At 45.2% G+C, this 23,036-nt stretch overlaps 1 protein-coding gene across 2 annotated transcripts; it reads left to right on the top strand.

Moving 5' to 3' along the window:
- Positions 1 to 14,293: 14,293 nt before the first annotated feature.
- phykpl (5-phosphohydroxy-L-lysine phospho-lyase) lies at positions 14,294 to 22,822 on the top strand. 2 transcript variants are annotated; one of them, XM_029002689.1, is made up of 13 exons: positions 14,294 to 14,443; positions 14,527 to 14,645; positions 15,996 to 16,155; positions 16,506 to 16,580; positions 16,658 to 16,745; positions 16,845 to 16,961; positions 17,077 to 17,159; positions 17,288 to 17,513; positions 18,870 to 19,024; positions 19,505 to 19,594; positions 20,411 to 20,541; positions 20,666 to 20,702; positions 20,833 to 22,822. In XM_029002689.1, the coding sequence occupies exons 1-12, from the start codon at positions 14,382 to 14,384 to the stop codon at positions 20,692 to 20,694; spliced, it is 1,335 nt and encodes a 444-aa protein (XP_028858522.1). In that variant the 5' UTR covers positions 14,294 to 14,381; the 3' UTR covers positions 20,695 to 20,702; positions 20,833 to 22,822. The 2 variants fall into 2 exon arrangements, with proteins under 2 accessions (XP_028858522.1, XP_028858521.1); XM_029002688.1 differs by having other exon boundaries at positions 20,399 to 20,541.
- Positions 22,823 to 23,036: the final 214 nt, after the last annotated feature.

The raw sequence follows: 23,036 nt of genomic DNA, 5'->3' as shown, positions 1-23,036 counted from the left end.
GATTTTGTCTCTCTGACTGCCACTGCTGCACCCTACTTGCCCGTCCGGTACCTGTCTGCTGCTTCTGGAGACCCACAGACCCGCCATGCTTCTGGTTCATAGGCGAGTGTGTTACCCACTAGGCTACTACCACCCAACAATACCGCCTCAATAATCGCAGAGCGGAAGGTCCATTCGGACTCAATGTCCCCCACTGCTATCGGAACGCAGACAAAGCTCTGCCGGAGGTGGGAATTGAAGACCATCTTGACAGGTTCTTCTGCCAGGAGTTCCCGGTAGACCCTCACTATACGTTTGAGTCTGCCAGGTCTACGTGGCATCTTCTCCTGCCATCTGATCCAACTCACCACCAGGTCAGTTGACCAGTTGGGGCACTATCTAGCACTCATCCTAGAGACTCCAAAAAGGATGGGTATTCTGAGCTGTTATTTGGAGCATAGGCGCAAACAACAGTCAGGGCCCATTACCTGACGCGAAGGCGCATGGAAGTTACCCACTTGTCCCTTGGGGTAAGCCCCAACAAACAGGCAGCCACAGCCCTCCACCTCTCACCCGGAGCAACTCCAGCAAAGGAGAGTGTTCAACCTCTCTCAAGGACTTGAGTTCCAGAGTTACAGTATATCTTGCCGGTACCGCTCAACCTCTTCCACAAGCTCCAGCTCCTTCCCCGCCAGAGAGGTGACGTTCCATTTTCCCAAGTCAGTTTCATGTTCCTCCTGTGGGTGGTGGGTCCACAATTACCTAAGACCAATTTGTCATGGGAGACACTACCAGGGGCACCAAGTGCCCCAGACAACATACAGAGAAAATTAGGACACCCCATTAAATAATCAACTCTTTATTAGGAAATGTTCACATATCAATGTCCAATCAAGTTTTTATGTATGTCTAGAAAATAAAGTGACTTAATTACAATTAAATAAAATGTAAAAAAAATGTATACATAAAAAAACAAAAATGTGTATTTTAATGGAGGAAAACATTAGGACAACGTAACTTCGGTGAGACGCCTTGGGTAACCTTTTACCTGACATTGATAAGAAGAAAGTTTGCCCTTTGACTTGGCCATTCCTGGACTCTCCACTTCTTAGTTTTTAGCCAGTCCTTGGTGGATTTGCTGGTATGCTTCGGGTCATTGTCATGTTGCAGTATTCAGTTCCGCTTCAGCTTGAATTTTTTTGCAGATGGTTTCTCATTCTTCAAGCACCCTCTGATACACAGTAAAATTCATGATGGATTCTATGATGGTGAGCTGGCCAGGTCCTGCTGCAGCAAAGCATCCCCAAACCAAGATACTGCCACCTCCATGCTTCACAGTCGGTATTAGGTTGTTCTGGCTGAGCAGTGTAATTTCTCAGCTCGTTCTGTTTGTTTCATTTGTAATATATTTTCTATCTCATTGTCTTGTATTACTCGCCAGTATAGTAGACGGTAAGTGAGTGACCTCTACTGGACAGATTTGGTACTGGAAATTTCAGAGTTGGTTTTGCCCATGCTTGTTGAAGTGTGTACAGTACTGTTTCTTGCGCTAGAAACCCTCGGAGAAGATACGTCTGTAAGTGATATCTGTTTACCGACACTTATATGTATGCTTATGTAGCTTTATGAGATGTACGGTGTAGAAATATACTGCTTTGACATATGTTACTTTGCTTAAGACTGGTAAAACATCTGTTATCAGATGTTGTGCAAACATAAAGGAACAAGTGACTCACTCAAAGAGGAAGTGGAACATAACACCTGCACCCGACCGTGTTAAAACTGTCAACTTCGCACCTTGTGGTTTCACCCTGCTGAAGAGGTTATCTGCCCCTGCAGAAGACAGCACGAACGAGCAGAAGACTCCACCTCAAAAAAGACTTTGTTTGTCACTACCTATAAAAGAGCTGAGCACGCACTGAAACATCGGAATCTGTACACAGAGTGCTAGTGGTAGTCTTCTGTGAACATTAAAGATTCCCCCTTCTGCGCAGACTGAGTCTTGAGTCTTCATTCTTTCTCAGCCTCGAGCAGTGAATCCTCCTACGAGAACCTGGGTTGAAGGACCCGCGGAGAAAACCAAATATATCGATAAAAATTCCTTCAAATTGGCGTCACGAACAGGATGTTCTTCTGGATCAACAGAGGAAACAGATAAAAACAAGTCGGAGGAATTTGGTCGAGACCGGGTGAAAGGAGTTTGGACAGAAAGCGAGCGCTCGAATCACAAAGGTAAGCAGACCTTTCCTTCTGCTGTAATTGACTACTCTAAATATAACTTTGTGTCCAGACTCCGAGTACCCTGTATTAAATTAAAGACTGTTCCAAAAGGCTGATAGAGACTGTAATACTAATAAATGAAGTAAACATTAAGGTTTAAAGTAAAAGTAATACGAGAGTCATAAAGTAAAGTAATACTGAGGTTGGACCACCACTGGGACTGACGAGTCCAGTTCGGGGGCCGACAATATTTCTCAGTTGTGGGTTGGAGTCCCTAGAAACAATACAAATTGTTTCTTAAATTACCAAAGGTTTAGTTGTGGGTTGGAGTCCCTAGGAACAATACAAATTGTTCCTTAAATTACCAAAGGTTTAGTTGTGGGTTGGAGTCCCTAGGAACAATACAAATTGTTCCTTAAATTACCAAAGGTTTAGTTGCGGGTTGGAGTCCCTAGGAACAATACAAATTGTTCCTTAAATTACCAAAGGTTTACTTGCAGGTTGGAGTCCTTAGAAACACCAGAAGTTGTTTCTTAAATTACCAAGGAATATTTGAAGGTTGGAGTCCTTAGAAATAACACAGGTTGTTTCTTAAATTACCAAGGAATAGTTGAAGGTTGGAGTCCTTAGAAATAACACAGGTTATTTCTTAAATTCCAGGGTAACATTCGTAAGGTTGGAGTCCTTAGAAACAATATAGATTGTCTCTTAAATTCCCAGAGTACCATTTGAAAGTTGTTGTAGGATATTTTATACATGTGTGACGAATGAATGTCCTGTGTTGACACGGCCACATAAAACACAACGGTGTGAATGCTGTGAAGTACTGGGAAAGACGGTCTGTTCTTCCGTATTTCACAGATTACATAATAAGGGGAATTAGATTCCTTTTTACTCACCACCATTTTCAATAAAGGGTGAATACCAGGTATTCCCCTGATACGATTAAAAAGCATATAACACATAAGTACATCTACATATTGCACCACATGGGAATGAATGAACGAGGATAACAACAGTGAGAACAAATAACACCCCCATTTGGAAGCAGAGGCAAGGTGTATCCGCCTGGGAAGTCTTACTCCCAGGTAGAAGCTTGATACCACCAAAGGGGGATATTTCAAGTGCTGACTCACTGACTTAAAACGGTGCTCCCCAGCTGTTAGTGCCACCTATTGGCAAGACCCCCAGCTGGACTAAATTCTCAAAAAAAAAAAAAAAAAAAAAAAAAAAAAAAAAAAATAAAGACAAGCCTTTCCGTGGAAATAACAATGGAAGGAGAACTGGATAAAGATGTAGGAGATGGTTGGGCTCCCGGAAGTGTTCTCAGTACTCTCGGCGAACAACTGATCGAGATGCATTATGTGATAGATGTCACTTACCCTTCTAAGGAAGCAGCGGAACAAAAGAAATTACTCGACACCACCGCCACAAAACTACTGATAGAAAAAGGCCAGACCAAAGGGAGTAGTGGGAATTGGGGCATAATATTTCGCTCCATAGCGCGAGAAGCTAAGAAAAAAGAGGGAGAAGCGGAAAAAATGTTGGAAAGTGCTGGGCTGTTTAGTCGACAAAAACATAAGAAGGAACAAGAAACACAAAAGAACAAAAGGATAAAATACAATAAATTCATGGGATGGTGGGAACTCGCCAAAATTCGCATGAAAAAGGAAAAAGAGGCACCACCTCCATATACCCCTGCCCCAACAGCGCCTCCACCTCCCAGGGTGCCTGCATCAATATATCCTGTCCTAGAAGTCACGGGGGGGCATCTTAACCTGTCCCGCCGAAGGTGTATCGTCCACCACACCTTCATTAGGAACTGACACCGTAAAAGCAGATCCACTGGTACCGCAACCCGTTGCACCATTCCAACATGCAGGGGCACGGTACCAGGCCAAACACAGCAAGCCCCAACAGTCCCCCACGACTGTGGAAAGGTCAGAAGCTACCTACAGGAGAGAATCTGCTTCACCACCCGACTCGGGTTCAAACCCTGAAACAGTTACGATGTACCTCAAAGGTAACTGGCAACCAATGACAGGCCAGCTTGTGAACATGCAGACTGCCGGAGAGGAACTTGCAGACTTAATGATTCAGGCTGTAAAGGAGGCTAAGGCAGAACAGGGAACTGAGGATAGAGAATCAATAGCTTATAGGACCAGGGGAAGAATTAGAACTAAAGGATCTGACTGCAAACAGACCAAGGAGGAAGGGGATGAGATAGAAGGGGACGAAAATGAAGAAGAGGAAGATGAGGAAAATAATGGACTTGAGTTGAAAGGGGTAGCAGGGGTTTATCCACTGATCCAGAGAAAGCCAGGGGAAAGGCCTGTGTATCAGCCATACACACTAGGAGATATTACAGGACTAGTTCACAAATTACCTAACATACATGACGGAGCACACCCCTGGTTGGTCGCCTTAGAAAAACACACTGCCGGGGTCGACCTAGCCATGGGTGACATTAGAGCAATATTGACCATGTGTTCCTCCAAGTCTCAACTGATAGCCGTAGAACGAGATGCAGGTACTCTCCAAACCCCCAATGAAGTTCCTATATATAATGTTCTTGACAACCTTAATCGCGCTCTAAGACAGTCCTTTCCACTGAAAGACGCAGCCGGAGGAATGACTAGAATTAAATGGGACCGTAAATCGAACCCACCTGCTTACTTAGATCAGGCAATAGATGACTGGACGGGAAGGACAGGGCAGCACCCCGGGACACAGGGACCGATGTCGATTCTGTTCAGAAGGGCAGTGTTAAAGTGGATTCCGGAGGCAGTAGCAGACAGAATGGAAGACAATCCAGATTTGCAAGATTGTGATTTTCCTACATGGAGAAAACACCTGCTCTTTAACCTTAACAAATGTCAGGATAAGGACTCCAGTAAGGGAGAAACTGTGGAAGACCTGCAACAACAGTTACTCCGAATGCAAATACAACAAGCTAAAAAAAGAATTAGGTAGCAAACCAGAAAAACCAAAAAAGCAGTTAGTGGCCGCAGTTGTACCACACCCCCCTCAGCCGCCAATGCCGTCTTTCCCTTCTGGTGGGTGGCAGCCTCCGCCACAGTACCCCCAACATTCGGCGTACTCTCCACCTGTCCCTTACGGACAGGCTGGTCCCCCTATGGGGGAGAGAAGGGGTGGTTTCAGAGGGAGAGGTCAGTGGAGGGGTGGAAACGGGGGACAAACCACAGGCTGCTTCACCTGTGGAGATCCCAGCCACTGGGCCCGAACCTGCCCTCACAGGCCCACTGGCCTACCAGCCAGGGGAACTCCATATCAGCGCCGTCCCGCACAGCGAGGGAGATTCCAACAGCCGCGTGGAGGTCCGGGAGGCTTTCCGGCCCCACAAATGCCCATGACAAGTTGGGACCACTTTGAGGGTGGTTCCCATTAGGACACCCCACAGACTGCCCTAGACAGTGTGGTGCCTACGGCGGATCCCATGCTGTCTATAACTGTAGACGGACTGCAAAAAGACTTCCTGGTGGACACAGGGGCTACACACTCCACAGTCCGGTCCGTATCGCGAGGTAAACTTTCCAACCTCACTACTACAGTCGTGGGCATCTCTGGGGATCCAAGGGTTCTGCCGTTCACCACACCACTTCCTACCGTCGTTGGCGACCAGATACTGTTACACAGTTACATTTGTTCCAAGGACGTACCGGTCAACCTCCTCGGCCGAGATTTATTGATACGACTGGGGGCCAGTATCACTTGCTCCCCACAGGGCCTAACTGTGTCCTTACCAGCAGGAACGATCCTTCCTTGCCGCGAGATGGTTGAAGGAAATGGACAGTTTCTTTTACATCCCGCTCAGGATGTGTCTCCCACAGCGGACATCTACTGGGCTATGCTGAACTCTGAACCAAGTGCGTCCCCAGGTGTACTGACAATGTTCCAGCAGTGGCGGCCGTGGCTCTCCCAGCTCCATCCTTACGTGCCTCCTCCTGACCCACCCCATCTCACTCTTTTCTATGACAGACATGACACCACTTGGTATCAGCACCTGTTCCAAGAAAATTGCGAATGTCATCAGTGGTCAATAACTACATCATGTCTTTTTGCTGCTCCTGAGGGCGTGGCGGCGGCTGTTACTCTCACACCGGAACAGGAACAGTGGTATATGATGTCTGCTGAAGCGGCCCCACACATTTCTTTGGCCCTAAACCCTGGACATCAGGCCAAGGAATTAGGTGGAATAGTAAAAAGAGCAATTGCGGCAACCAATTGGGTCAATACTAGATTACCATATGTTTTATTCTCGGAATCCACTTCAACTTACCAAATTCTGCCCACTTCGTCCTCGATCAACTCCGCTGTGTTGCATCATGACACCTTGTCTCGGTCTCATGGTAGAGAAATGACGGACCATTGCGACTCACATTCAATTCTTGATTCCATTCCACATTCCCTGTGGTCTCAGGGACCTACCGACGTTGGTTGTGTCGGCATCCCTCCAGTCACTTTTACGTTGCATACTTCCGCTCCCGTGTGGCAGTCTCAATATCCACACAAACCCCAGGCGGAAGCCGGCATTGCTGAGACCATTGAGGGTCTAATTGATGCTGGGGTCCTCGAACCTTCTGGATCCCCCTGGAACACTCCCATTCTCCCTGTCGAAAAGAAGGGTACGGGTAAATATCGTATGGTCCATGACCTCAGGAAAATCAATTCCCTCCTGGGGACTACATCTCTCCCGGTGCCCAATCCTTATGTTGCCCTGGCCAACCTGCCTCCGTCACACGCCTGGTTCTCATGCATAGATTTAGCCAACGCTTTCTTCTGCCTTCCATTGGCGGAGTCCTTGAGAGATGTCTTTTCATTCACTTTTAGGGGCCACCAATGGCGCTACACTCGCTTACCCCAAGGGTTTGCTCTCTCGCCCGGTCTTTTCAATCAACATCTGAAGGCTATCCTAGCTAAATGCCCACTCCCATCTGACTGTTTCCTGGTCCAATATGTTGATGACTTACTACTTTCTGCCCCCACGGCAGACGTTTGCCTACAAGCAACCCGCTCACTATTGACCTTTCTAGCAGAAGTCGGCTTCAAAGTTAGCAGGTCCAAGTTACAATGTTGCCGCAAACAAGTTTCCTTCTTAGGGCGCATGGTTGCTCAGACAGGGGTCTCTCTATCTAAAGACCATCGAAATTCTATTCTACACCATCCACGTCCACATTCTGTCAAGGACATGCTCTCCTTCTTAGGTCTGACTGGCTTTAGTAGGAATTATATCCCTGATTACGTGGGTCTCACTACCCCTCTCAGGGCTCTTGTGAACGCAAAAGGCATGAAAAACCTCCACGCACCATTAGAATGGACCTATGAAACTGAACAATGTTTCATCACTCTCAAACAACGACTTTCCGTGGCCTCTGACCTAGCAATCCCGGATTATGCGTTGACTTTTCATTTGGATGTTTCTGGAACAGATACTCACGTCAATGGTGTACTGTTCCAGAAAAAAGGGGGAGAGAGACGTGTACTCACATATGTAAGTGTCATGCTAGACAATATTGAACAACGACATAGGTACCTTCTAGTCATGGTGGATGCATTCTCGGGCTGGCCAGAAGCCTGGCCCGTGACTAGAGAAGATAGCAAAACGGTGGTCAAGTGCCTGATTAACCATTACATCCCGCAACACGGGTTTCCTGAAACCATTAGGTCAGACAATGGAACTCATTTCAAAAATAAGGATCTGCAAACAGTTGAATCTGCCTTAGGGTTAAAACACAAGTTTGGCACGGTTTACCATCCTCAATCACAAGGTAAAGTGGAAAGAATGAACCTATCACTCAAAACTAAATTGGCAAAAATCTGTGCACAGACCAAAATGACCTGGGTAGACGCGTTACCATTGGCCTTAATGTCTATTCGTAGCTCGGTGAACAAAACCTCGGGGTACACGCCTTTTGAGTTAGAACATGGACGTCCCTTTCCTGGTCCTTCGTCACGACTGTTTATGACTACTGAAGCATCTGAAAAATTGTCTCCAAAAGCATATTTTAACATTCTACAAAGTGTTCTCTCCCAGCATTCTACGCAGATCACAGGCCGAGGGTCCCAGCCGCCTGCAAGCAACCCCCCGAGTCCAGGGATAGAATACGTACTCCTGAAGGTGACCAAACGGAAATGGAGTGAACCCCGTTGGACAGGGCCCTACCAGATCACCGAGAGGACGTCACATGCTGTTCGGCTCAAAGGAAAAGGAGACACCTGGTTTCACCTCTCCCAGTGTGCGGCTGCACCTGAACCAGGCCGGACTGTCCCGGAGATCCAGGATGCCCTAAGAGCAGATACTGGACACAACTGACCCCAAAATACGACCTGCTGGTTGTACATTTCCAAAGGGGGATTACCTCACTTTGCGTCCTATCATACTAGTTCCTACATTTTACTACTCTTAATTTGCATTTACTCAGTGTTCATATTGTTTTATATATTTTCTCTATAACCATGTCTTGGCCATTTCCAGACATTATGACCTGGAGACAGAGAGCTGTCGTCTTTCTGGTCTTTTGTGCACTGGCCAGTGATGACGAAGAAGGTGTCATGTGGTCCCATGTCTAAATACTCTTTTGATTGTTTCTTCCTTCTTTTTGTATCATTACGGTTATTTTCTTATCATGTATTCCTGTTAGGTTACGGACGATTCAGGCCGACCCAGGGCAGGGTGGCTGTCATGTCTGTTTACTCCTCACTATAACCTTAAAAGACCCAGAGGAGATGTTCCAGCTTGGCTATATGTCCGTTCTGTGTTTGTTGAACTATTAAATATAGTTCAAAAGGGGGAATTGTAGAAATATACTGCTTTGACATATGTTACTTTGCTTAAGACTGGTAAAACATCTGTTATCAGATGTTGTGCAAACATAAAGGAACAAGTGACTCACTCAAAGAGGAAGTGGAACATAACACCTGCACCCGACCGTGTTAAAACTGTCAACTTCGCACCTTGTGGTTTCACCCTGCTGAAGAGGTTATCTGCCCCTGCAGAAGACAGCACGAACGAGCAGAAGACTCCACCTCAAAAAAGACTTTGTTTGTCACTACCTATAAAAGAGCTGAGCACGCACTGAAACATCGGAATCTGTACACAGAGTGCTAGTGGTAGTCTTCTGTGAACATTAAAGATTCCCCCTTCTGCGCAGACTGAGTCTTGAGTCTTCATTCTTTCTCAGCCTCGAGCAGTGAATCCTCCTACGAGAACCTGGGTTGAAGGACCCGCGGAGAAAACCAAATATATCGATAAAAATTCCTTCAACGGGTTTGGAAAATGTCCCATTTGATAATGTAAACAGTGTTCTTTTTCATGTTAGCATTACTAGCCTGATGTGGACTCACGTTTGCTAACGTACTAGCATGTAAAATCAGAATCAGAATCGTATTTATTGGCCAAGTAAGTGCAAGCACATACAAGGAATTTGATTCCGGTAGATGGTGTCTCTCAAGTACAGAGTAGGAAAAAAACAACAACAATGTGCAAGGAAAATTTCTCAGAGTAGCTCCTTTTTTTGCCACTTTGATCTCCTAGGTCAGTGTGTTCCTGGCTTGCTTGTACAGGACCCTGTCACCACTTCTGTAGGACTCCTCCTTGGCCTGGCGAAGATGCTGCAGTTTGGGACTGAACCATGGTTTATTGTTGTTGAATGTGCAGAAGGTCTTGGTTGGTACACACACATCTTCACAGAAACTGATGTATGATGTCACAGTGTCTGATAGCCGCGTGGCCAACAGGGTGGCATGCATACGAAAATCCACCTCCACAGATCAGTGGAATTATGTTCGTACTGACCAGAACCCAGCTGATCATGCTACCAGGCCTATGCCGCCAGCTCAGCTGAGCCTCACTAACTAGTTCTCCAGACCTACCTTCCTCCAACAGCAAGATGCTTTGGAAGATGATGCTGTGGAGTCGTTTCAGCTCGTGAACCCAGATTTGGATGCTGAGATAAGGCCTCAGGTAACCACACTGACGACAAAGGTTACAGATCAGCCACTAGGGGCACACAGATTTCAGCGTTTTTCAAGCTGGAGATCCCTTGTGAGAGCTGTTGCAACACTTATCCACATAGCAAGGTCATTTTCTCAATCCACACGTGCAGAAACCGGTAGTAAATGGCACCACTGCGTGAGACATTGCACAACAGAATTCTCACAAGCAAAGCTTACAAATCATCAAAGCTGTGCAGCGAGAGGTTTACAAGGAAGAGTTTAAGAACTTAACACAAGACAGCAGAGTGCCGCGGCATAGCTCACTCAAAAGACTGGACCCCTTTATTGACAGTGAAGGTGTTATGAGAGTGGGTGGTCGGATACGTGTAGCTGATCTCACTGATCAAGAGAAGCATCCTTTGATCATACCTTCTAACCATCACATAGCCAAGCTGCTCATGGAGCATTTCCACAGTCAGGCAGCCCATCAAGGTCACCATTTTACTGCAGGTGCAATACGCACAGCAGGCCTGTGGATTGTTGGAGGCAAAGGGCTCATCTCTAGTGTCATTTACAGATGTGTTATGTGTAAGAGGCTGAGAGGAAGACTGGCAAATCAGAAAATGTCAGATCTGCCCGCGGACAAAGTGTCTGTAGATCCTCCATTCACACACACAGGTCTTGACGTCTTCGGCCCATGGAGCATGGCGTCACGTCGAACGAGAGGAGGCAGTGCTGAAAACAAAAGGTGGGCTGTCATATTCAGCTGGAGTCTATACAGGAGTCAGTGGCGACAAGTCCAGGGCCTGGCCGACTCTTTCTGGAAGAGGTGGAGGCAGGAATATGACAACCCTGCAGCCTAGAAGGACGTGGATTGAGAACAGAGCCAATGTTCAGGAAGGTGATGTCATACTGCTTAAAGACTGTGAAACGAAGTGACTGGCCAGTCGGACTCGCTACAAAGACCATCCTGAGTGAGGACAATAGAGTTCGTAGGGTCATGGTAAAGACTGCAAAACTAGGGACGGTGAACATTTACATTTACAGCATTTACATTTACAGCATTTATCAGACGCCCTTATCCAGAGCGACTTACAATCAGTATTTACAGGGGACAGTCCCCCTGGAGACACTTAGGGTTAAGTGTCTTGCTAAGGGACACAATGGTAGTAAGCGGGATTTGAACCCGGGTCTTCTGGTTCGGTGAAAGAGTATTTAAGACCTATCAATGACATTGTTGTGCTTTTCTCCAAAGATAATAGTAATTGAAAAGTATATAGTGGCATAATAGAAATTAAACCAAGCGGGGAGGGTTCTAGCATGTAAAATCAGAAGTTTTGCTGAATGTATTTAGCTGTTTACTCTATGTAGTGAAAGATTGTCTTTGTGTTTCTTTAGTTTTACGGTGGGAGAAAGACATCTGTGTGAAGCCATAACTTGTTGGAACAAACGAAATATACAGTAAAAAGTCAACTGAACAAGTGTTCTTGGGCTTCATTCAAACCGTTCGCTATCTGCCTATACATTGTTGGGACACATTGTTAGGGCAGAATAGCTGTATTTGGTTTACGCCAAACATGTCCAAATAATTCAATTTTAGACTCTGTCCAAATCTGTCCAAAGAACATTATTCCAGAAGTCATTATCTTTGTCTACGTTCGCTCTGGCAAACTTCAGTCTGGCCTTAATGTTTCTCTTAGAGAGCAAAGGTTTCCTCCTTGCACACCTTCCATCAAACGTCAAACTTGTGTAGTCTCTCTCTGATAGTAGAGTCATGCACTTTCACATTGGCGGTAGCCAGGGCCTGCTGTAGTTCCCGTGATGACGTTTTTTGATGACTTCTTTGAGCATCTTACGGTCTGCTCTGGGGGTCCGTTTGCTTGGACTGCCAGACCTGGGCATGGTGTTTCGAATGTCCTCCACTTGTAAACAATTTTTTGGATGGTGGAATGGCTGATGTCAAATTCTTTTGAGATCTTTTTAAATCCCTTACCAGACTCATAAGCGGCCACAATCTCCTTTCTGAGGGCATCAGACAGCTCTTTATATCTCACCATGTGCTCATTTCAACACTTCAACAGTCAGGAGCACACCAAACTAATCTGAGGTTTAACCAGGGCAGGGCTCCTTTACAATGCTGGGTAACGATGTACTGATCATATGCACCTCATGTGATACGACTGTGTGGGATTTTAACCATTTTAAGTGGGATGATATGTGGGGGTGTCCTAATTTATTCCTCACCAGAAATTGCATTCTTTTTAAATTACGTTTCACAGAAAGTTTTAAAAAGGCTTTTCTTCATTTTTAATTGTTTAGTTATATTATTTGGATCGCTCAATATCATTAAAATTGATATTAAATATCCATATGTCCAAATATATTCTAAAATTTACAGGTTTTCATAGGGTGTACTAATTTTCTCACATGACTGTAGCTCCTAGGATCATTAGGGCTGTGGTGAGATACCTCACTCATGTTATCAGAGAACCGTGGTTACGTTAAGTAACCTAACGTTCTCTTTCAAACATTCGCTCGGTATCTCACTATGGGAAAGATATGGCCAACTCCCGTATTGCATGCTTTCCGAAGTACCTCCTTCCGGACGGACACTAATCAGCAACACCGACACTAAGCACAGCGTGCACGAGCGGCGGGGCTGTGACGTCGAGTCGGTAAAACCTAATAAATGTGTGCGGTGTAGCCCAGCTAGCAGCAGCACAAATATCACGTACAGAAACACCCCTGAGTAAAGCCCAAGAGGTAGTGGAATGAGCCCTAAGCCCCTGCGGGGGCAGGAGACCCCGTGCATGGTAGGCCATGCCGATAGCCTCCACCAGCCAGCGCGATAACCGCTGAGATGAAATCGGCTTACCTCTGTATGGAGGAGCCCAGGACACAAACAGCTGGTCACTCCTCCTGAAAGCTCTGGTTCTGTCCGTGTAAACCCGCAAAGCACGTACCGGACAAAAACAATGCAGCCTCCGATCTTCTTCTGAAGCAAATGGAGCGCTCAGCTCCACAGCGCTACAATTATAAGCAGAGTTAACAACCTTGGGAACAAATGCAGGGTTCGGTAACAGCAGGACCCTAGCATCGCCCAGGCCGTAGTTCATACAAGGATGGTGAACAGAGAACGCTTAATCTCACCCACCCACTTCGCTGAGGACAGCGCGAGAAGCAAAGCTTCACACTCACCTGTTCCAGAGGCTCGAAGGGACATCTGCAGGACCAGGGGCAAGTCCCACGAAGGGTGAAAAGCTGACTAGCCGGCGGGCGCCTTTCATAAAACGGATGCTTACCAACAGACGTGTTGTCAAAGCCCACGTGGCACGCTGCTATAGCAGCCAGATACACTTTACCAGTGGAAAAAGCCCTGCCCTTGTCCAACATGTCCTGCAGGAAACATAGCACATCAGTAACCGAACACACAAAGGGCACAACCCGCCTCTGCTCGCACCATTGTTCGAAAACGCGCCACTTGCTATCATACAGTGATGGTTAAATGTCTGTATTGTCTGTCCTGATAAGAACATGACAGCCCCGCAGGTGGGGCTGCTCCAGGTAGTTTATATGGGCGTCCCGAAGCCGTGATGGCCAGAGCCCGTTGACCGTCCTGCCTTCGAACACGGCGCCCCAGCCCGTCAGGGAGGCGTCCGAGGTCACCGTCTTCCTTACGGACACGACACCCAGTGGCGCCCTCTCCTCCGAGACCGTGACAGAGCGGCCGAGGTGCAGCAGCACCTGATATAGGGAGATGCGGCTACGACGGACGTGGTGTCATTGGTGCTTCCGCGATCGGTCACACTGAGGGCGCTCCCATAGTGAGATACCGAGCGAACGTTTGAAAGAGAACCATACAAAACAAGACATGGGCATTAAGGCACCTTGCCCGGTATTTGTACAGCAATAATATCAAGATATTGAATGAACCATGAAAGTGAAAAGTATAAAAAAAGTGATAGTCATTGTTAAACCCCACAGCACAACGAAACGTGTCCTCTGTATTTAACCATCACCCTTTGTGAGCAGTGGGCACCAGGACAGGCGCCCCGGGCAAGCGTCGTGTATTTATGATCCCTCTTCCCCGTACATGCGTTTGGGGAGCGACCGCGCCGTGACGTCAGCAGGGCCAGTGCGCATGCGCAGTCACGGGCCGCTCCCCGGACGGGGCAAGGTCCTTCGTGCCGTTGCAGTGGCTGCAGGAGCGCAAGCGACATCTCGACATGACTTCAGTGGAACTTTACGACAAGACCAAGACCCTGGAGATGCGAAAGAAACTCATCGGGTATGTTCATTCAGTCACGCCGAGCAAGCCAGAGACGTTTATTGGCTAAAGAGCAACGTGGCTTGGTACTTTTCCTTCTCCAGACAGTCCTGCCGGCTGTTTTTCTCGGAAGACCCGATTAAAATCGTCCGAGCCCGGGGACAGTATCTGTACGACGAGAACGGCGTGGAGTACCTGGACTGCATCAGTAATGTACAGCACGGTGAGGGCTTTTACCTCCCATTCACCCTGTCAGCAGAAAGTTTATATCATTAAATCTGAGATTAGTTATTACACGTCATACTGCTCCGTTCGGGTCTGATGAAGAAACGTCTGAATTATGTCAACATCTGAAGCAAAGAAGAATGCACGAGTCCAGCAATCTGCTGTTATTTGGGACAAACTTTATGTCTAACACGCATTTTATAGTTAATATGAACCTTTCCTTTAAGTTGCGAATATGTTACACAATGAAATGATTTCAATAATTTTCTCAAATGCTATAAATATAAGTGTTATTTTGGCTGAAAGACCAGTATAAGCCCACATCATTTGGAAGATCATAATTCTGTAGTGTACCGTTATGCCCGCTGGCTGGTGAAGTGACTAGTATAAATAATAATCGCATTACAGTGGCATGTATTATGTGATGGAAGCAGGACATAACGGGAGACCCGAGTTGTCATGGCATGTATTTTACTAGATGTCTGAAGGTGTGTTAATATCCGGCCCCGAGCCGAAGTTGTGTGGTTGTGGGTCTGTTGTTTCAACTTGTTTTAATCCTGCATTAGTCCCACAAGTGGGAAATTGACATGGCCTAAAGTGGAGAGTAGAAGAACAGCAAAAATAAACAGAATAAAAAAGCCAGTACAGTATACAACCAAGGTGTACGGGCACCATGACCATTCTGTGCTGCACAGCCCCATGCTCAACAAGTAAAAGACACAGAAGCAGCATTAACTTCTTTTTAAGTAATTTGAGTTACAGTAACTCTTCACACACCCCACAAGGATCTGTGAGACCTGGTGTACCAGTTTTCCTTCCTTGGAACATTTTGGTAGGTCCTGATAACCACATTCCAGGATCATTCCAGAAGAACTACAGTTTCGGAGATGCTGTGACCCAGCTGTCTATTGGTCACAATTGGGTCCTTTTTAAAGTCACTCAGATTCCAACTCTAGCAAATCAGCTTCAAGGACAAAACATTCACTTGCTGCCTAAAATATCCCGACCACTACAAGATGCCACTTTAACAAGGAAATCAAGGTTTGACCTGGTGGACAGCGGTTAGAACATTATCGATGTATGTTTGGTAGGGCATTAACAGAAAAGAGGACTTGGCGACGCATCGGTTCACCACTTCTCCCGTCTCAGGGATCTCAAGTCTTTCATGCCCTAATGGTGGGTGTTCTCTTCTCACTTAAAAGTGGAACGTTTGGGTGCTTTTCTGATTCTAGGTCTGTTTTCAAGCTGATACATACTGAACAAAGTTTGCACGTTCCACCCTGTCATGCAGCGTAAGATGTGATAAAAGTCTAATCTTTTCTCTCTCTCTTTTTTTTTTTTTGGGCAGTTGGGCACTGTCACCCTTTAGTGACCAAGGCTGCTGCGGCTCAGATGGAGCTCCTCAACGCCAATTCTCGGTTTCTGCACGACAACATAGTGCATTACGCAACGCGCCTTGCTGCCACACTCCCACCCAAATTGTCTGTCTTCTACTTTGTCAACTCTGGGTAAGCTGCTGGAAAACCTGCTTCCCTCCATAATGACATGTCCTGCCCTGCATCTGTCACTTCTAGTTGCCTGCAGCGCGGTTAAACAGCACTTAACCTGCCAGTAGGGGGTTTTAGTGTGAAAAACATGCTTTGTGTGTGTATGAGCTCTGTTTTTAACATTTCAAATTCAGAACAGTCAAATCTGGCAACAGTTGTCCCAGGTCTTCTGTGGGCTAGTAACAAACATGCAGATAGACTTTTATTCAAGAAATTTGATTGACAAATTAGTGATTGTGATATTTATAAAGGTCCCCAATATGCAATGGTTTATATAGTTCAACAGGAATGTCTCACACATCCTCCCTCAGGTCGGAAGCGAATGATCTGGCACTCCGCCTTGCACGCCAGCATACTCAGAATGAAGACGTTGTTGTCCTCGACCAGTAAGACCTCTCCCCTTCTGACCATGAACCATGTAAGGAGTTGTTCTGACCGTCCTGTACTGATGTCCCTCTGCCAGTGCGTACCATGGCCACCTGACGTCACTCATTGACATCAGCCCCTACAAATTCCGCAAGCTGGGGAGACAGAAAGAGTGGGTTCACGTGGTGCGTGAGGTTCTCCAAGGTTCTCCGCTCTGGGTCTGAGCTCTGTGGCATGTTTTTGTAACCCTGTGTGTGTGTGTGTGTGTGTGTGTGTGTTCGCAGGCCCCCCTGCCGGACACTTACCGAGGGGAGTTCCGAGAGACCCATCCTGACCCGGCCCAGGCCTACGCAGACACGGTGAAGGAAGTGATTGATCAGGTGCACAGTAAAGGCCGGAAGGTGCGCATGGTTTCTGTTCTGGATTGAACCAGTTTGGGGTGAAATACTGTGGTTTACTGTGTCTGTAGATGGATAATCCTGTACGGGTCCTGTCCGTTGTGCTGTTCTGCCGCAGGTTGCTGCATTTTTCGCTGAGTCCCTGCCCAGTGTTGGAGGACAGATCATCATGCCCTATGGTTACTGTTCCAAAGTCGCAGAGTAGGTGCTGCCTCTGGCCAACTGAATCACTGCAGTATAGTATTATCACGCAATAAAGCAAATCGAACAATTAAGTGTCGCTTTCTGCGCTTTCTGGCCCTCACCAAATGACGCCATCTGTTTTTCAGATACGTACATGCTGTGGGGGGCGTGTACGTGGCAGATGAAGTTCAGACTGGATTCGGGCGCGTTGGCAGCCACTACTGGGCCTTCCAGCTGCAGGGCGAGGCCTTTTGTCCAGACATTGTCACCATGGGCAAACCCATGGGCAATGGGCACCCACTGGCATGCGTGGTCACAACTGCAGAGATTGCTAAGGCCTTCACAGACAATGGCGTGGAGTACTTTAACACAGTGAGCACATACTTTTACATTTATGGCATGTAGCAGCTGTCCAGAGCGCCTTACAATCAGTAGTGACAGGGACAGTCCCCCTAGAGACACTCAGGGTTGTCTTGTTTAGGGACACAAGTGGGGGTTTGAACCTGTGACTTTGTGTTCTTCTGGTGATGGGTTATTGGTTATTGGTTCTTGTGATGGGTTATTGGTACTCCGTTTAATTTTTAACATGTTAGCTCATTTTCTACACATAAACACTATTTTGCCAAAAGTATGGGGACACCTGCCTTTACACACAGGCCTTCCACAAAGTTCAGAAATGTGTTTATGGGGACTGGTGAAGTCGGGCACTGATTAGAAGTCCAGACTGATTCATCCCAAAGGTGTTCTGTTGGGTCGAGTTCCTCCACAACCAATCTCGCTTATCCATGGTTTCATGGACCTTCCACACACTGTTCCCACAAAGAGTAGGGCTGGGTGTTATGGTGAAAAAAAGACTTTCCCATACTGACAGATATCGACATTCATCACTTTTTTTCCCGCTAGTCCCACTTTGGCAGCATCTGGACTGAAACCTGAAGATAAACTCAAAGTTTTATTAACATATAAAGTAAGATAACATGCATGAACAATATTCAACACAAGTTTTCTATTGAGTTGATACCACAACGGTCCTAACCAAACCATCACCGGTTAGGGTGGTAGTAGCCTAGTGGGTAACACACTCGCCTATGAACCAGAAGACCCGGGTTCGAATCCCACTTACTACCATTGTGTCCCTGAGCAAGACACTTAACCTTAAGTTGCTCCAGGGGGACTGTAACTACTGATTGTAAGTCGCTCTGGATAAGGGCGTCTGGTAAATGCTGTAAATGTAATGTAATGTAACTTCATGGATGCTTGCTCAACTCAAATTACTGCATGTTTGTTTAATAAGTTTGCATGTCTGTTGCATGTCTGTTGCAGTCTGCATGTTTGTTTAATAAGTTTAATAAGTGTCACTGTAAGCCATAACCTTACATGCCAAAGAAAGGCATTAAGAGAGGTGTGTTTTTATTCTTCACAGTGAATTTTTCCTCCCATTGCGTTATCTGAAAGTTGATCGGTCATGCAAGTGTACATCTCCATCAACAGGCTTACAGATTGGAGTTTTTGAAGTGTTGATAGATTCTGGATTGATATGGGCGTGGCTCAGACTCCAGACTCACAGGCGTGAGAGGGTTCAGACCAAAATTAATATTCTGCCTGATCCACTCAAATGTCCTGGTCTGTGTGTGTGTGTGTGTGTGTGTGTGTGTGTGTGTGTGTGTGTGAATGGAACAAAAACTGTGTGATGGTGGGACCTGGATTGATTCCCTGTGTTGTCTGCAGTTTGGTGGGAATCCAGTGTCCTGTGCTGTTGGCCTGGCTGTGCTGGATGTCATAGAGAAGGAGAATTTAATGGCCAACGCCCTTCGTGTGGGTGGCCATTTGAAGGAGCTGCTAACAGAACTGCAGAGCAGGCATGCCATGATGGGAGATGTGAGGTAAGTGTCACTGAGCTGAATTCTAGACCTCGATATACCAAATGTCCTAATGGCCATGAGAATAAATAAAAAAAAAAGAAATATGTACCCATTGTTTGCACAACTGCTAGTTTTATTATAATAAATGCAGACACACAGATGCAACATAGTGAAGTAGATTATATTTGTGATCTGAATTTAATGCAAGTTTCATCTTCAGTTTTTGCCTTTTTTCTTTATAGTTTATGGTCATCTTTATAGACGTAACAAAATTTTTTTAAAAAGACTGGTGTGTCTGTATTTTGCACCTAAATTGATTTTAGCACATAAAAGCCATAAACAAATTACAGTACTTTACATTTTGGTTCATTTTTTCTCAAGTGGTAAATTAATGGGACTTTTTTTCTTTTTTTTTTTACTGGAGCAATATTTTACCTTCAGTATCTCTGCTTTAACTCACACACGTGGTCCATGTGCTCGGCCCGCCATTTCTTCTTGCAGAGGGGTGGGGCTGTTTTTAGGTTTTGAGCTGGTGAAGGACCAGACTGAAAGAACCCCAGCAACAGAGGAAGCAGCGCACATGGTGAAGAAGTAAGTAACCAGGATTCTTATATAATAGAGTACACCCTTCTCCTTTTTGTAATCATTTTATCTTTCTTTGGCACAACACTGAAGATATGATGCTTTGATACAGTGTAAATGTAAATTATGTAAAGTAGTCAGTGTACACGTTTCTGTCTCCTCCATGTAACTAAACAAACAGCCATTAAACAGCCTTAATGTTATGTTACTAACTTTTATTCTTTTATGGCATTTTGCACTGGGGGTGGTGGACAGGACATCAATTTCGTTGTACTCTTGTACACAGTGAAATGTGTCCTCTGCATTTAAACCATCACCCTGAGTGAGCAGTGGGCAGCCATGACAGGCGCCCGGGGAGCAGTGTGTGGGGACAGTACTTTGCTCAGTGGCACCTTCATTGGGATTGTGCAATGACAATAAAGTCTTTAAACAGAGAGCCTTACACTCATTAGTGACAGGGACAACCCCCCTGGATGGACCCAGGGTTAAGGGACACAATGGTAGTAAGTGGGGTTTGAACCTGGCTCTTCTGGTTCATGTGTTGCCCACTAGGCTACTACCTATTTGGATGTTAGAGACCCTGTGTTCCTCCACCTTTAGCTTGAGAATGACTCACAGATGCTCAATAGGGTCGTCTTGGGGACCGCAAATTTAAGCTGTTTTACAATCTGTACACTGACTATTTTGCATTGTATCAAAGTGTCATATCTTCCATGTTACCCAAAGGGGAAAAAAACTAATAAAAATAATACTTAGCAGCAAAAATAATGTTCCATTAATTGAATCACTAGTCTTTGTTTAATCTCACCTGAGATTTCTTCTTAGACTGAGGGAGCGACAGATTTGTGTGAGCACTGATGGACCTTGGGAAAGTGTGGTCAAATTCAAACCGCCCATGTGTTTTAGTATGGTGGATGCTGAGAGGGTTGTGGGGAACATCGATGAGATTCTTGCTGGTGAGATACATGTGATAAATATCCTGTATTCATAAGTAATAAAGAGTTCGTTTGAAGTGCTGAAATACGTGAACCCTCCAGTTTAGACTGAGATCATGGATTTTTGTGGGGTTTTTTGTGGCAGGCATCGAGACTGGCATGGCTCAAGTTTGACTGTTCAGGTTTGGTTTTCTACTACTTTGCCACACACATGCTATAGAAAAGAATTGGCACCCATACGAATAGAAAAGCATGTATGAAATGAATGAAATTGTATTGCATATACAGACTGCACTGTGCTTTTCTTCACAGAGTCAACTTTGTTCAAGGCTGCGAGACCGGAGGCCTGTTTTTTATATGCACATTTACACACACGTCTGGACTAAATTGTTCATGAGATGTTCCCAGTTCCCTGCCATTTTTATTGGTTTGCCACCAGGGGTTAAATTGAGCCAGGACACGTCAATGCTGTCCGTTTTGCACACCGAAAGCAGCGTGCCGTTGCCCCTGCCTTCCCTAAAAGTAACTCATAACTAAAAGAATTTTTAACTATTAGGGCAACCACCTTTCCTGGGTTCATAGGAAACAATTGAACAAAGAACCCATGCGCATCTGGTTTTCACACAAATCACTGACAACTCCAGTTTATGAAGGTAAAGTTTCTGCAAATAATTGCGCAAACAGTTTCATGAGGTAACTGTCATCAAATCTACTAGTTGTAGGTCTAGAAACATTTGGTGAACTAATAGGAGCAATTGTTACATTAGACTATGGCCAAGATAAATTTCCAGGTATAAGAGGTTGTTCCATGTGGGGTTTGAAACATTTAATTCAAAAAACGAAAGTACGGCGGGGAGAACGGTTTTTAAGCAACGTGGTCTCACACCCCTAAGAGTGTGAGATTGGATCCTGCCTCAGATCAAGTGTGTCCAGAGTTACGTTCTCCCCCTGTTGACATGGGTTTCCTGCCATCGTCCAAAGGCGTGCACACTATAGTCGAATAGTCTGTAGGTGTGTGTGTGTGTGTGTGTGTGTGAATAGTGTGTGGACGTCCAGTGTCCTGGGATGGACTCCGGCAGCCATGACCCTGAGTAACAGGACAAGTGAGGGAGAGAGACTGGTGTGTTCACACAGCGAGAAACGTAACTGTAACCAGCCTGTGTGGCTGTCTAAACTTATTCAATAACAGAACTTTATTGAACTACCATCTTTACAAGCAATATACGGTTCATTGGCAGAGGTTGCCAACCTGCCCGTGACAAAAATCCCATTTAACCCCTGAGGAATGATGAAATCAAAAAGAACACACACATGGTTGTGAACCAAATACAATGCCCACTTCTTTTGGGTTTTGTCATTTAATTCTTATTAAATTTGTTTTATGGACTTTTAGACCACTTGCTTTCCAGTTGTGTAGTGAATTGTCTGACTGAATAAATTTACTTGAAAGCTGTATCTGAAGTGAATAGGGAAAATTTTAATACTAATAAAAAGGCATTTTCTACCTTGATTAACATTTTGAGACCTAGAGGACAAGCTTGAGTAAGGTTCCTGGAAGACAAATTATGCCTTAATAAATATCCGCTATCAGCACAAAATCTATACAGTCCCACGGGCCATTTTCATCGGCCAGTCGTGTAATGATGGGTTGCCATTCATGATACTTCACCATTCCACCAAGTAATAATCAATATAATTAATTGGTAGCATGGTGTGTACCTTTTTGATACTTGGTAAAAGTATTTACATAAAAGTGCCTATGGACTAACTTCACTTTGAGAGGAATTTGGTCATTTTAAACATTTTTTTCTAAATCTGAATGACTTGGGACATGCATGGCCATGACCCATGCCTAATAAATTAAGGTTCAATCAGTTGATGCAATACAAGATCTTAAAAACCAAAAATTTTATTTTTACCAATTTGCCCAGGACATTGGAGGACTGGGTTTCCAGCAAGTTAAAAGGTATAGCTTGGAGGTAAAGTGTAACACCAAAAGCCACTTATAGCAGTTTTGCAGACATGATGAGAATCTCCATTAAAATTAAACAAAAAAAAAAAAAATCCCCCTTCCCAGTCCCAAAAAAAAAAAAAAAAACTTGACACTCCAGCAGTGTAGTGATGATCTTATTTTTAAAAGCCAATCCCACTTCCTTTTCAGTAGAAATCATTTCAGCTGTTCAAATGATCATACATTCAGCTCTTAAACAGGCTATTCTCTTGCTCTGAATGCCATAAGAACAGTTCAAGTTTAGGTGAGGCTGGCTGCTTTTGTACTAAAAAAAAAAAAAAAAAAAAAAAACGGATATGGAACTCCAATCACCCGGCTGGAATGCCACTTTAAAAATAGCCTACTTCAACAAGCTAATTTCCACAAAACTAAAAACATTATACTTGTGTTGAACCCCTTCTCAAATACTAATTTTAAACCATGGACCCGACGTCAAACCTTGGCATGTGATTAAAAAAAGGACTATGAATATATGAAGGGGAGGATGGGACAAAAAAATAAACCT

Source organism: Denticeps clupeoides, chromosome 14 (genome assembly GCF_900700375.1).
Source record: "Denticeps clupeoides chromosome 14, fDenClu1.1, whole genome shotgun sequence".
Taxonomy (NCBI): Eukaryota; Metazoa; Chordata; class Actinopteri; order Clupeiformes; family Denticipitidae; genus Denticeps; species Denticeps clupeoides.
Note: the sequence above shows the minus strand (reverse complement) of the source record. Positions and strands in the feature narration are given on the sequence as shown.